Genomic DNA, 16572 nt, shown 5'->3' with positions numbered 1-16572 from the left:
TACATCGCCTCTCCCCCAACTCCAGGCAACGCAGTGCAGAGACTCCTTCCACTTGTGGGAAAGAAAGGAAAGAATACAGAAGACTTTGTCTTGCAACTGAATACAAGCTCAGCCACAGTAAAACCCAAAAACCCAAAAACAAGTAGAATCCTAAAGCCTTCAATTGCAGGTCTTTGCTCTTGAATGGTGTTTCTTGACCAACCCAGGGCCAGAAGGGAATCTACAACCCTGGTGGGATAAACTGACTCCCAGCAGAACTCACCACTTGATATGTGGCCTCCAGCCTTGAATAAACATCAGCAGCAGCCACATGGTGGTGGCCATGGGCCTTGGGTGACCCCTGGTGGAAGCTGCACTGATCTGGGAGGCCTCAGGCTTTCATGGTGTTCTAACACAGTCAACTGTGCCGACCACAGGAGTGCAGGTATCACTCCTCCCCCAACTCAAGGCAGACAAGCATAAAGACCCTTTCCACTTGGGGGAAAGAGTGGGAAGAGCAAGAGACTCTGCCTGGGAACTCAGAGAATTCTGCCTTACCTTGCCCAGCTCCACCAAGGCTATATATCCAGGGGTCTGTAGGGGTCACAGCATACCTGGGTTAGGGCACCTGGTAATGCTAAAATGGCTGTAGCAGCTACAGGCTTTGGTAACAACACTCAAATATGCTTGAAATCTTCAAAGTCCACTCAAGAAGGACAGGTACAAACAAGGCCATAACACAAAGACAGAAATAAATATCTAACACTTAAATGCCCAGACAATGATGAATGTCCATAAGCATCAAGAACAACTAGGAAAATATGACCTCACCAAACAGACTAAATAGGGCACCAGTGACCAATCCTGGAGTGATGAAGACAGGTGACCTCAGACAGGAAATTCAAAACAGCTGTCTTCATGAAGCTCAACAAACTTCAAAATAACACAGAGAAGGAATTCTATCAGACAACTTTAAGAAAGAGATTCAAATAATTTTTAAAATAAATAAAACAGAATTCCTGGCTAAAAAATTCAATTGACAAACTGAAAAATACATCAGTGTCTCAACAGCAGAAATGATCAAGCAGAAGAAGAACTGGTGAGCTTGAAAAGAGGCTATATGAACATACAAAGAGAAATTGAAGAGTACACAAAAACATGGAAAGATACCCTATGTTCATGGCTTGAAAGAATTAATGTTGTAAAAATGATCATATCACCCATATTCAGTGCAATCCTTACCAAAATATCAATGACATTCTTCACAGAAATAGAAAAAAAAATCCTAACATTTATATGGAACCACAAAAGATCCAGAATACCTAAAGCAATCATGAGCAAAAAGAACAAAACTAGAGGAATCGTACTTCCTGACTCCAAATTATACTAGAAACCTATAGTAACCAAAATAGCATGGTAGGGGCATAAGAACAGACACATAGAGCAATGAAAGAGAACAAGGAACCCAGCTACAAATCTACACATTTACAACCAATTCAGCTTCAATAAGTGCCAAGAACAAACACTGAGGAAAGAATAGTGTCGTCTACAAATGGTGCTGGGAAAACTGGATATCCTTATGCAGAAGAATTAAACTAGGCAGCTGTCTCTCAACATATACAAAAATCAAAATGGATTAAAGACTTAAATATAATACCTGAAACTGTGAAACTACTAGAAGAAAACATTGGGGAAATGTTTCAGGACACTAATCTGGACAAAGATTTCTTGAATAAGACTTCAAAAGCACAAGAAACCAAAGCAAAAATGGACAAATGGGATCACGTCAAGCTAAAAAGCTTCTGCACAGCAAAGAAAACAATCAACAAAGAGACAATCTGAAGAACAGGAGAAAATATATGCACACTATTCAACTGACAAGAGATTAATAACAACAATATATAAGCAATTCAAACAATTCAATAGCAAAGTAACAAATAATTGGATTAAAAAACAGGCAAAAGGTCTTAACAGACATTTCTCAAAAGAAGACACACAAATGACCAACGAGTATAGAAAACAATCCTCAACATCACTACTCATCAGAGAAATGGAAATCAAAACCACAGTGAGAAATCGTCTCACCCCAGTTAAGTAGCTTTTATCAAAAAGACAAAAAATAATGGATGCTGGGGAGGATGTGGAGAAAGGAGAATATTCATACACAGTTGGAAGGTAAATTAGTAAGCTACTATGGAAAACAGTATGGATGTTCCTCAAAAAACATAAATAGAAAACAAAATAGAAATACTATATTGTCCAGTGCTGAGACCAGCTCGGTCATGGAGACCCTAACCCAGCTGTGCTAGAGGAATTAAAGACACACACAGAAATATAGCATGTGGAGTGGGAAATCGGGGGTCTAACAGCCTTCAGAGCTGAGAGCCTCGAACAGAGATTTACCCACATATTTATTGACAGCAAGCCAGTGATAAGCATTACACTTAAGATTACAGATTAACTAAGTGATAAGATTACAGATTAACTAAAAGTATTCTTAGGGGAACAATGGGATGGGCCAAAATAAAGGGATAGGCTCTGGCTAGTTATCTGCAGCAGAAACATGTCCTTAAGGCATAGATCCCTCACGCTATTGTTTGTGGCTTAGGAACGCCTTTAAGCTGTTTTCTGTCCTGGGTGGGCCAGGTGTTCCTTGCCCTCATTCTGGTAAACCCACGACCTTCAGCGTGGGCATCATGGCCATCACGAACATGTCACAGTGCTGCAGAGATTCTGTTTATGGCCAGTTTTGGGGCCAGTTTATGGCCAGATTTGGGGGCCTGTTCCCAACAGTCCAGCAATCTGGGTATATATTCAAAAAAAAGGAAATCAGTATATTGGAAAGGTATCTGCGCTCCTGTGTTTATTACCAGCAATCTCACTGCTGGGTATATACCCAAAAGAAAGGAAATCAGTATATTGGAAAGGTATCTGTACTTCAGGCACTATTCACAATAGTCAAGATATGGAATTGACCTAAGTGCCCAACAACAGATGAATGGATAAAGAAAAAATATGGTACACGTAAACAATGGAATATTATTTCACCATAACAAAGAATAAAATCTTGTCACTTGCAACAACATGGATAGTACTGGAAGGCATTATATTAAGCGAAATAAGCCAGGTACAGAAAGACAAATACTGCATGTTCTCACTCATACGTGGGAGCTAAAAAAAGTTGATCTCATGGAGATAGGAGAGTAGAATAACAGTTACCAGAGGATGGGAAGGGTGTGTATAGGATAGGGGTTGGGAGGGAGGGTAGGATAAAAAGGGGTTGGTTAATGGGTACAAAAATACAGTTAGATAGTAGTAATAAGACCTAGTGTTTGGTGGCACAACAGGGAAACTATAGTTAATAATAATTTATTGTATATTTCAAAATAACTAGAGAAGTGGATTTGGAATGCTCTCAATGCAAAAAAGTGACAAATGTTTGAAGTGATGGATACTGCAATTCTCCTGATTTGATCATTACACAGTGTATGCTTTTAACAAATATTATATGTACCCCATAAATATGTACAACTACTATGTAGCCATAAAAAATACAAAACAAGAGAAGAATATTTTGCCAATTACTTTTGCCTAGCAAGAGATCTTTTTTCTTTCCCCATATAAGAAGGTTATGTGGTAAGTGAAATCTTTATGGAGAAAAGCGACTGAATCTCCTAACACAAGTTATTTACTCTTGCTCTATGAGTGTGTCATACAGGCATGAACCAGTATTCAGTAACACATTTAAGTTCTAGTTCAGTAACTTTCTAAAGATGTGATCTTGGGAAAAATAAAAACCTCCCTGGGCCTCAATATCCTCAAGTATAGAATGAGTTTGACAGTAACCTCTCTTATTCTGAGAGTTAAGTGAGATAATTCACATAAAATGTTTATCACAAAACCTATTACAGGGAGCACAAGAAGTATAAAAATCATTATCATCATCATTATCATCACCATAAACACAGGTTAAAAGGATAACACCATATATACACTAAAAACTGATGAACTGTATATGGGAAAAGATAAAATCACAATTTTAAAAGAGATTTAAGTGAAGCTATCTGGCATAGTTTGGTTTGTAATAAATGATGGCTGGGTTAGTAATGGTATTTCATATAATTCTAGCAATATAAAAATTGTATCACTGTACTTAGACTTAAAGAGATTCCTTGTACAGGTTCCCATTTAAAAAAACAATTCTCAAAAGCATATTTTTCTCCTCTCTGCTAATCTCATGGCCAGAAGCTATGTTTTCCCCCCACCAAACATCCTATTTTTCTCCTTCATTCCTAGATCAGAAATTTCTAACAGCTTCTAACTTTTTCATATTTCTACTTTTGAAACTAGTAGAAGCTTCTGATTGAAACATTCCATATAAACCAGGGCAGGCAGCTCTGTTATGTAAAAACTTAAGGGACCAAGAACTGTATAGTCATTAAAGAGGTTAGAAATATATGTTTATCAGTCTATCGACTTGTATGTTGCCTATTCCTCCCATTCCCTCATTTCTTCTTTTTTTCCAAGGGAAATGTCAACACTGACCTACAGAAACAAATTTTAAAATGCTGATAGATGCTTTTAAAATGCACTATTGGATGCTAAATCAAAGAAATGCCATGACAAAATAAGGGACATTGAAAAATACCTCTTGAAGTCATTTTCCAAAGATGGTATTTTAATCCATGAAAGCCCTAATACATATGGTAATTATGGGCAATATATTTTGCTAAACTGAAGAAATAATTCCAAATGCTTCAAGGTGAATAATTAAGGAACATTTGGTTTCTCTGGTGTTTTTTGTTTGTTTGTTTAAAAAGGTTCACTTTACAGCTGAAAGTTGCAGAGATTACTAGAAAATACCCTTCTCTCTGAAGCATGTGGAAAGATTATTCCACAGCAATCTTTATATTCTGCAAAACTATCATACTGTAGTAGTCTACTGTGGTCTTTGTTCTACAAGCAGCCAATTCTACCATGAAACAAAAATCCTCTCTACCTTAATTATTAAGAAATGTGCTTACCAGAACATTTTCAAATTTAAATGGGCATTTCTTGGGTACTTAATGTGTTCAGTTGCTGGAGTATATCAAAATCTTCAAATTTAAGACATGTATTTATAGGCTATTTATATTGATGTTACATATTTGATACTGATATTGAACTTTGAATTTATTTTAAAAAGTAATAAAATGCCAACTAAAACTGTTTTTGGTAACTAAAAATGGTTTTTGTAATTAAAAAAAACTGCATTACATGGAATTGTTAGAATGAAAACCAAATTTTACATTTGATATTTATAATTTGCAAACTGATTAATCCAATTTACAATTGATTTACAATTTATAATTGATTTACAATTTATAATTGATTTACAATAGATATTCCTTGTAGCCAAATTCTGTTCTACCCTATCTGTGCCAGAAATACCTAAATTTACCCCACCATCCTTGCTTGCTTTTTTTCTTTACCAGTAGAATCCTCAATGTTTTACTAGCCACACAGCTACCTGGTGAAGAGACTAGAATAGATTATTGTGTTTGCCTCAGGAATTAACAGAGATGGAAAAATTTTAAATTAAGATTTTACTGTATCTCGATTTCATTCAAATCATTAAATTAGTAAGGATATTTTCAAAGGTAAAGTTGGCCCATATTTTTCTGACTTTTGTTCAAAAATAACAAATTTTACACCATTTCTTTCCAGGCAACATGCTGCAAGTGTTCTTAGCCTAGAGAATGTGCCATCACTGAATCATTATTAACAAATGCAAGCATTTAAAGGAAAAATAAGAATTTAAAAGAAAGAGATAAAACAGTTAAATAAAACCATGATATTACTGAATAAAAGAAACCTCCTAGAGTTGAACTTATTACAGATGTTTTCAACATCTAATTTCCACTAAAAGAGGAAAAGAAATTTCTACATTAAAGATAATTTTCTATGGTCCTTAAATGATTATGATGATAAAATTTTCTATTAACTTTCTTCTATTTATTGGATTTTTGACAGATAAGATACATTAGAATTAAAATATATCCTTAGAAACAACTTATTGGTAAAATCCACCAAATCCTCCCATTAAAAAATAGTCACGTGCACCCATATCCACAAACATGCATGCACTCCCTCCCATGAATATAGGCTTTCCTGTTGGGAAGGCCAGTATAGTAGAACTTAGTTTCAATGACACATTTAAGGTTTTCAGAAGCCTCCTTTTTAAAAACACATAAGGAGGCTGAGGTGGGCGGATCACAAGGTCAGGAGATCGAGACCATCCTGGCTAACGCGGTGAAACCCCCGTCTCTATTAAAAATACAAAAAGTTAACCTGGCGAAGTGGCGGGTACCTGTAGTCCCAGCTACTCGGGAGGCTGAGGCAGGAGAATGGCGTGAACCCAGGAGGCGGAGCTTGCAGTGAGCTGAGATTGCGCCACTGCACTACAGCCTGGGTGAAAGAGTGTGACTCCGTCTCAAAAAAACAAACAAACAAAAAAACACATAAACCTTATAATAATTCTACTTTTTTTACACACACAATTTTATAACAATTCAACTTTGAATTCAAAAATATGGAAATACTTTTATAATTGCTATGTATTAAAATTATAAACAAAGTTATTTGGCTTGTAAACATTCAAATGTGTGTTAATATGTAATTATATTTATATTCTGCCTGGAAACATAGCTCTTCTGTTTGAAGAACTTCCTGTAACAATCTTATAGAGTAAGTCTGCTGGCAATAAATTCTGTTTTATTTAAGAAAGATTTTTTTTTTTTTTTGAGCTGGAGTCTCGCTCTGTCGCCCGGACTGGAGTACAGTGGCACAACCTTGGCTCACTGCAACCTCTGCCTACCAGGTTCAAGCGATTCTCCTGCCTCAGCCTCCCGAGTAGCTGCGATTACAGGAATTTTTTATATTTTTGGTAGAGACGGGGTTTCACCATGTTTGCCAGGGTGGTCTCGAACTCCTGACCTCAAGTGATCTGCCCGCCTTGCCCTCCCAAAGTGCTGGAATTGCAGGCGTGAGCCCCTGTGCCCAGCCAAGAAAGACTTTATTTCATTTTGAAAGATATTTTGCTGAGTTAGAATTCGTGCTTTCCAGTTTTTTCATTCGGCACTTTAAAGTTACTACGATTCCATTATCTTCTGACTTGAATGGCTTCTGAGGAAAAGGCCGCTCTAATATTTGTTTCTTTGTATGTGGTGTGTGTTTCCCCCACAACACTTTCTCTACCCTGCTGCTAGCTTCAGTAGTTCAGTCTTTTTCAGTTTTAATATTTTATGCCTATGTGTGTTTGTTTTTTAAGAGAGGGTGAGGTGGTGGAAATTTATCCAGCATGGTGACCTTTAAGCTTTGTGGATTTGTGAGTACTAATTATACAATGGTTAGATTGTTTGATTTTGTCTCACAATTCCTGGATGCTTTGTTTTATTTTTTTTCCCCCATGTTTTTCTCCTTATGTTTCAGTTTGGGTAACTTCTGTTGCTCTGTCTTCAATTTCACTGATTCTTTCCTTGCTTATATCAAGTCTATAAACTTGTTGAAGACAGTCTTCATCTCTGTTACTTTGCTTTTTATTTCTAGCACTTTCATTTTATTAATTCTTATATTTTCCATATCTCTGCTAAAATTAAACATCTAATCTTGCATATTATGCTTTTTCATCAGAACTTTTCTTTTTTTTTGAGACGGAGTCTCGCTCTGTCACCCAGGTTGGAGTGCAGTGGCACGATCTTGGCTCACTGCAAGCTCCGCCTCCCAGGTTCATGCAATTCTCCTGCCTCACCTTCCGGAGTAGCTGTGACTACAGGCACGTGCCACCACGCCTGGCTAATTTTTTGTATTTTTAGTAGAGCCGGGTTTCACCGTGTTAGCCAGGATGGTCTCAATCTCCTGACCTCGTGATCTGCCCACCTCAGCCTCCCAAAGTGCTGGGATTACAGGCGTGAGCCACTGTGCCTGGCCTCGTCAGAACTTTTAACATAAAAATTGTAACTATTTTAAATTTTCTGTTAGGTAGTTCCAACATCTGTGTCTTATCTTATTCTGGTTCTCTGGATTGTTCTGTCTCTTGGAGTAGTACCTTTTCTTGCATTTTCATATACTTTGTAATGTTTTCTTGAAAGCTGAACATTTTGTCTAGAGCAGTAAAGACTAGGGAAGTTTTAAAGCTTACAAATGCATATAACTTTCTTTCTGATAGGCCTTTAGGGATTTGTGTTAAATGAGGAGTTGGGCTGGATTTGAGGGTGATTTTTGCAGTTCAGGTTTCAAATTCCTCTGAAGATAACTTTTATATAAAGCAGGGGTCTACAGATCCCTTTTATTTAGGGTAGGGGCAGAATTTTATGGACCCCTCCCCACAAAACAGCTGTGTTTCTCTCCCCCAGGTTTCTGGCACAAAAAAAGCTCCTGAGTACTCTCATCAGGTAAGAGGCCACGAAGAAAAAGCCTGTAAGGGGGTAAGAACACCTATATCAGTTGCCCTCACAGGCTAGCAGCCTACACTTGGCCTTGACCAATTTATTAACTATTAAGAATTTATTTTTTAACTATTTATTAACTACTAACTATTAAGAATTCCAGCTGAATTCTTAACCATGCCTAGGTGCATATGCCCCAGGTAAGCAAATGTTTGTGTTGTGTGACTTCTTTTTAGGCAACTGCATCTCCTTAGATTTCATAGCTTTTGTCCTGCAATTTCATCCCTGAGAGGTTCAATGAAAGTTATAAATTCGCAGTTTGTCTGGCTTCTATTGTCAAAAGAGTAGAAACAATGCTCTTTCAAGCTCTCTATATCATTGAGGTTTACTTATTATTGGCTACAACTGCCTTCCTTCTTTCACTCCAAGTATGATCAACAGCAAGTAAAGACTACAATATTCCAATATATGAAATCCAGTGAAAGAAGTTTAATTTTTGTCTCAGTGTCTGACTCTGCTGGTGCCACATGCTGCTTAATTAGAAAGATAAAAGTACTGTGACAGGCCAGTTTTGGTACAAGAGGAGGAGGGACATGAAGGAGATGAATAAAATAGCATTGTCATAAAGGGACCTACTATTTACTAAGTGCTATTTTAACTGTTTTATTTATTTGGGGAGACAAAAGTTAATATACATAACACATAGAAGATATTGTCCTATCTGGGTAAATAAAGATATATATTAATGAAAATAGGTTAGAGCTTTAGTTATTTAAAAAATTTACTGTTTAGTTTTCATTTTCTGAAACAAAAGTCTGTTTTAACCAAACAAAAAGCTGTAGAAACTACAATTACTTTTTTAATTTAAAAGAAGCAAAATTTCAAACATTACCAAGTCTGAAGTTATAAGAGAAGTATAATTTCTGCTTTAAAGATTTCTTCAGAAGAACTTAATTTAGCTTAATTTTAAAGTGTTTCTCATTTACTCACACTGTCTTGATTGCACAAATTTGTACAAACATAACACAAATGATTTAATTCATGCAAAAGTTTTTCTTCAGCAATGAAATGAAAAGTACATATATTTATTCAGATATAAATTCACAAGATACATACTTAGTAGAATACATGTTTCTATGTTACCATTTATGTGGCAGTGGGAATTTTTCTACACATTTCTCTCCCCACTAAACTGAATTCCTTCAAAACACGGACTATTTTTATTCGCCTTTACATTCCAAAACCTATTCTAATATTATATTAGAGGCAAATAATGTTGGATAGCTGAGATAAATAAAAGTAAAAAATACCAGACGATCAATACAAATACTTCAGGAGAGGATAAGCTTTGGACTGGGTATTGAACTAAGAATTTAAATAAGCAAAAGCAGTGGCAAGAGTAATTCTAGAAAAGATATAAAGAAATACTGAAATGCCTATAGCCAAAAATGCTAACAGCAAAAATATCTTAAGATATTTTTTGAATCAACTCAAACGATATTTATAGTTGCTTTAAACGTAAAATACATCTTTAAAACAAAAGCAATATTCATTAATAGAAGGTACTAAGGATACTAAGGGTACAATCAGTAAACAGGTACTGGCATACCACCCCCCAACAAAAAAAAGAGAAGGAAAAGAAAACTACATGCTCTACCCTTGAATAACTCAGAATCCTGTAAGAGAGTACAGAAAAAAACATGCTTCAGTTTCTTCCAACATCAATAATAACAATCTCTCCCTGAATCTTGTATTCACATTAGATTACTGACATTTTGCCTTTAACTTTTATTGGCAGAGACAGAGGTTCTGGTCAGTGCCAGACTTCCTCAATTAATCACCTATATTCATTTGCATCACTTTTTCACCCACTTTCCCTCCCAAACTACTGCAATTAGATTTCTATCCTCCAACATTCTACAGAGATGATTCTAGAAAAGATTTTGAAATATTGAATAATGCCCAATTCCTTATAACTTAGCCCTCCTCTTCCACTCCCTGAACAACCAGCATCACTCCCTCCCATCACCTGAAGACTCTCTTTTAAAGCTCTTCTGCTTGTCTTGTTTTCTGAATGCAGATCACTCTTGCTAAAATTCTTTCAAAGATTTTCCCATCTCCAAGTATGTGTTAATCACAGATATTTCCCAGGATACTACCTTCAGGCATCTTTCTTTTCTGCTTCATCCTCCCTAGCAATCAATCTCTAATTCCCATAGCTTCCTCTCTCACAGATGTACTGCTTTTTTGTCAAAATTTTTTTTTTATCATATCTACATCTGAAGTCTCTCCTACGTTTATTTAGTCTATGTTCCTACTAGACATTTCCAAATAGATATTTTATGGCAACTCAAATAAACATTATTGCATGGGCAATTCAAACTAATATATCAAATTTCTCTCTCCCCCTCCTCACCATCAAAAACAAAACCCAAAGTCTCTTGCTTTTGACTTTCACATTTTGGTTAATGTAACATCCCTACAGTAACTATAACAGTGGAAAAGTTGAGGAAAAGAGTGTATTAGCTGATGTGGTTGAGAATGCCATGTGGTGTCTATGCTGCAGCAGGTTACAAAAAGAAAAAAACTGCTAACTACTGACACACAGCATCTGTACATAAGTATCATCAACAATTTGCAGCAGATAGACACAACTTGTGGTCATTGCCTTGAATGTATGTACTCATTTTCAGCCTTCATATTTGTACAAAATTGGTTATACAACTTTGGCATTAGCCTGTCCTTAAAAGCCCAAATCATCGAATACCTGATGCAATATCAGTTCTTATATCCCTGAACTTGTGCATGATAAATAATGTCTTCTAATCTACTTTTTGTCAAGTACATTGACAGGCCTGGTATCGAATCAAACTTTGTAGTATCTGAATATTTACTTTCAAATAAGGGCACTTAAATGTGGCTTGGAATGAAAAAAATCTCTAAAAATATAAATTCTATTAGTTCAGTTGCATATACATCTTTATAATTTGAAAAATAAAATGTTACAATGATTGAAGCACTGTGAAACCCTTTTAAGTAAAAAATGGTAATTTAAAAAAATAAGTACTCAAGTAAATAAGCAGTGAAACAGACTGACAGTTAAAATACAAATAAGAAAATATGTGTTACCAAAAAACCTTAGGAAGAATGTTATCTTCGTTTCATCCCAAAAGTATTCATAAAAATTGGAATACTAAGACAAGACAAACTAGTAGAAATTAGATCATATTATGATAAATTTGGGATAATTTTATGGTATATTCGAGTGAGTAACAAGTAAAATGAAGTCTGGGTTGAATCAGGACAGTCTGGGGAAATAACATTGGAGTCTATCTTCTCATAGTACTATTTCCTTAGAAACTACGTAGTTAAGATAAGCGTGGAATGTTTTATCTGCCTAGTTTGTCATGAAACCCCTGTTCCTTGGGACTCCACTTAGCCTGGGGAGCTGTGTGTTGGTATACAAGAACTGGACTTTTGTAGCTAACATGAAATAGAAGATTGGTGGGAAACTAAGGCTACAGCTTCTCAGTACCAAGATGATCCTCACACCCTTGGCTCCTGTCAATGGCCCAGGAGCAAAATAAGTTCTGTATATAGGTAGCTGCTTTGCTTGGCCTCCCTGTAAGATGAAGATGCTGAACATTCTGTATTTCTTCTCCTGTATCTCTAAGTCTCTAAGGCTGTATCTGCTCTATCTTACCCTATTACCTTCATTAGATAACTGATCCAAACTATGCTAAATCAGATTCCCCTAGAACCTGAATGATACTGAGACTAGCAGTTGCAGAAGCCATGTTCTGTTAATAATAGAACTTTCAAGAGAATAATTGAACTTCTATTGATAAGGTTCCCAAAGCAAATCCTTTATTGGAGTCTCTGAAATAACCTTTCATTCTTTTAATAACCTTTTAACTATATTAACCTTATTTGCTTAAGTATTGTAAAATTTTATGTGAGTATTCAAATATATGTATTATACACACACACGTATGTATTTGGGTAGAACTTGAGTTTAAACATTAAAATAGAGAGGGCTGGACAAGATGGCTGACTAGATGCAGCCAGGAAGAACCATTCCCACCGAGAGATACCAAATTATCAAGTAATCCAACAAAATTTGGGCAGATCTTTGGGAAGAAAACACTACCAAGAGTGGATGGAGAAGTGACGCTGATGCTCAGGGTGAAGAGGGAAGAAGCTGGAACCCTGTGTGCCTTAACATAATGCTCGTGGCTGTTCCCGGCCCCAAGCAACTCCTGAGAAAGTGATGAGTGAGGAGACTGAGGGACATCTCACCCTCACCTTGGACCTATGGGATCCTAGCTCAGGGGACCCCGCATCCCCCATGGATGTGTGAGCTGGTGGAGGATCTGCCTGGAGACTAGGCAGAAACAGTGCTTCAGCTGGTGTGGAGCTCAGGAGCTTTTGTGTGCAGGACAGCTGTAGTAGAGTAAGGCCATGAGTGTCCATTCCCCCAGGGGTCCCCATCACCCTCCTAGAGGCTCTAGCATCAGCTGACTGCCAGGCCAAGAGACAGCAGGCTGGCTTCCCCCACAGGATTGGGGCACATCTGTTCTGCAGCCCTTCCCGCTCCCGAGCCCCTCCATAGCCACCCCACAGGATCGTGTGCACAACGCAGCCTCCATAGCCCTGCCTGAGTGCTCTGCACTATCTGAGTATTTTCTAAGTAACCTAGGGGCACTTCAGATCCCCCAGTGCAGCCAGAGTCTGACCCCAAGCCAAGGGCTGTTCCAGTGTCCCCGGAATGCGGTCTGCAGCTCAGGAGTACTGAGCCCAGATCTGCGGCCAACACTGGAGCTGGGGAGAAGCGCCCACCCTCAGATCACTGAGAGGGGTGGGACGTGCAGGTTTGTGGGCCAGCACAGAGGCGGTTCGTACCTCCCTCCACAGGGCTGGTCCAGAAAGCGTATGGCCGGCCTACCTCCCGGCTGCAGCCTGTCAGAGGGGGCCCCACCACCCCGAACACATAGCAAAAGAAACCCGGGCAAGGAGCCAATGATCAGAGGAGGCTCACTCAAAGCCAACGACGGGGCTCTGGTGAGATGGTTTTATTCCCCGCCCCTCTCTCCACTCCCAAGAACGTGCTTGCGAAAACAAGGAAATACAAAAAAAACCAAGGGCTGAGTAAGAGCCTATCTACCAGCCACTACTCCTAAGCGCCATCTATTGGACTGCAGCCCAAACTACAACACTAAACATTATTCTAATAGATGCCGGAAACCAAGAGCAAGAATTCACCCACAAATAAAGACATTGTACAGAGCCTTGGCCCTCTGAAAGCATCCAAAACCAAACCCAACTTGCATCAGAGTTAAAGGAACGCCAGTCTCACCGGATGAGAATCAGACAAAAAACTGGCAATTCAAAAAGCCAGTGTCCCCTTACCTTCAAAGGAGCCCACTATACGCCCATCCCCCGCCCACCAGCAACGGTCCCTAATCAGACTGAAATGTCTGAAATGACGTAGAATGCAGAATGTGGCAAAAAAGCTCAACAAAATTCAGGAGAAAGTTGAAATCCAATCCAAAGAATCCAAGGTATCCAGTAAATCAATCCAAGAGCTGAAAAATGAAACAGGCATTTTAAGGAAGAACCAAACTGAATTTCTGGAATGGAAAAATTCACTACAAGAATTTCATAATACAATCAGAAGTATTAACAGCAGTATACAGGTGAAAGATCTCCACAAAGAGAACTATGGAAACAGACACATAAACCAACAGAACAGAATAGAGAGCCTAGAAATAAAGCTATACACCTACAACAATCTGACGATCTTTGAACAAGTCAACAAAACAAGCAGTGGGGAAAGAACTTCCTATTCAATAAATGGTGCTGGGTTAACTACCTAGCCATGTGCAGAAGATGGAAACTAGACCCACTCCTTTCACCGTATACAAAAATCAACTCAAGATGGATTAAAGACTTAAATGCAAAAGCTAAAACTATAAAAACCCTGGGAGACAACCTAGGAAATACAATTCTGAACACTGGCCCTGGCAAAAATTTCATGACAAAGATGCCATTAGCAATTGCAACCCAAACAAAAATTGTCAAATGAGACCTAACTAAAGAGCTTCTGCAGAGCAAAAGAGACTATCAACAGAGTAAACAGACAACCTACAGAATAGGAGAAAATGTCTGCAAACTAAGTTCTCAATAAAGGTCCAATATCCAGAATCTATAAGGAACTTAAAGAAATTAACAAGCAAAAAACAAACAAGCCCATTAAAAAGTGGGCAAAAAACATGAAGAGACGCTTCTCAAAAGAAGACATACATACGGCCAATAAACATATGAAAAAATATTTGACATTGTGATCATTAGAGAAATGCAAATCAAAACCACAATGAGATACCATCTCATGCCCATCAGATTGGCTATTATTAAAAAGTCAAAAAATAACAGGTGCTGGCAAGGTTGAAGAGAAAATGGAATGCTTATACATCACTGGTGGGAATGCAAATTAGTTCAACCATTGTGGAAAATAGTTTGGCGATTTCTCAAAGAACTTAAAACAGAACTACCATTTGACCCAGCAATCCCATTATTGGGTATATACTCAAAGGAATATAAATGGTTCTACCATAAAGACATATACACATGAATGTTCACTGCAGCACTACTCACAATAGCAAAGATATGGAGTCAACCTAAATGGCCATCAATGGTAGACTGAATAAAGAAAATGTGATTGATACACAGACAACACAGAATATGCAACATAAGGAAAGAACAAGACCATGTCCTTTGCAGCAAGGAAGTGAAGGAGCTGGAGCAAGACCATGTCCTTCACAGCAAGGATGGATGGAGCTGGAGATCATTTTCATAAGCAAACTAACACAGGAACAGATAATCAAATACCACATGTTCTCACTTATAGGTGAGATCTAAACACTGAGTATACATGGATATAAAGAAGGGAACAACAGACACCAGGGCCTACTTGAGGGTGGAGGGTGAGAGGAGAGGGAGGATCAAAAAATTACCTATTGGGCACTATACTTATTACCTACGTGATGAAATAATCTGTACACCAAACCCTTATGACACACAATTTACCCATGTAACAAATCTGCACATTTCCCCCTGAATCTAAAAGTTTAAAACGAAAAAAAATCAGAAAATCAAATATTTTAAAAAGTATATTTAAATCTGGAATGGTGTTGTGAAAATAAAATAAAATGTTTAAATAAAGCTTGTGGGGTCTATGGTACTAAATCAAGTTTAATTTCGTCTCCTTCAGGCTCACTAGCAACTTTTTTTGAAGGTAGATCTTCTTTTTAGGTTACCTGAGAACTGATCATGCGCTGAGATGAGCGAGCGATATTGGCAGGCAGACCAAAGAAACTAGGTTTGTCGTCCTCTGGAAGTTTCTCAATGACAGCACGATAGTCCTAAATATAAAGAAGTGAAAAACAGTTTTTTTTTAAAATAAAGATTGAACTTACAATCATTGAAATAAGAAAGAATACTTTGAAATGTTAAATTATTATTTGTATTTTTATTTTCTAGATAAATCTCACTTTGTTTGATATTAACTCAGTTATCTATGGGAAGTATTCTGTCATTAATACTTCTTCACACTTCAATTATTTGATATATTTTCTTATCCTAACTCCCACATACAAAGGGACTCTGAATTATTTACAACATATTTGAGTGATTATGCCTACTATATGTAAGCTACTATGTTAGATGTTTTTAGGAAAGCTCTGTAATTTTTTTCCTATAGCTTACCAAAGACCAATCTGCAGAGTGCAGTTCTGCTCATGTTAAATTAAGCGATTTTATATATATATATGTATATTCAAGCAATCTACTTTTGTTTCTTTTTAACTTAGAGAAACCTTGTAAACGTGTAGACACATACTAGTATGCAAGCACTGCTTTGTAAATTGCTTTATAATAGAGCAATTCCAGTTAGTCTTCAGTTTGCTGGGGAGGTGTGATAAAATGCATTGATAATCCTATCATTTCATCCTAAGAATTACTCTACACATTGAATAAGCTTGGATTGTTGAGCATTCATCTCAACAGTTACTCACTCATGACTTTAAATCAAAAACTAAGTGCAGGCAAAAACACTTATTCAGTTTGACCTAAACATGGAAACTGTTTTGTTTTCATGAAGAGAAGTTAT

The 16572-nt window shown here is 37.3% G+C and overlaps 1 protein-coding gene across 6 annotated transcripts in view; it reads right to left on the bottom strand.

The window, feature by feature from the left end:
* DYNC2H1 (dynein cytoplasmic 2 heavy chain 1) overlaps positions 1 to 16572 on the bottom strand; it is a 359810-nt gene that overhangs the window by 137305 nt on the left and 205933 nt on the right. For all 6 annotated transcript variants that reach the window (XM_054438209.2, XM_063672124.1, XM_063672125.1 and 3 more), the window contains one exon: positions 15722 to 15826. In XM_054438209.2, the coding sequence (XP_054294184.2) occupies positions 15722 to 15826 (105 nt within the window). The remainder of the gene's footprint in view (positions 1 to 15721; positions 15827 to 16572) is intronic.

Source organism: Pongo pygmaeus, chromosome 9 (genome assembly GCF_028885625.2).
Source record: "Pongo pygmaeus isolate AG05252 chromosome 9, NHGRI_mPonPyg2-v2.0_pri, whole genome shotgun sequence".
Classification (NCBI taxonomy): domain Eukaryota; kingdom Metazoa; phylum Chordata; class Mammalia; order Primates; family Hominidae; genus Pongo; species Pongo pygmaeus.
This window is presented reverse-complemented; position numbering and strand designations above follow the sequence as displayed.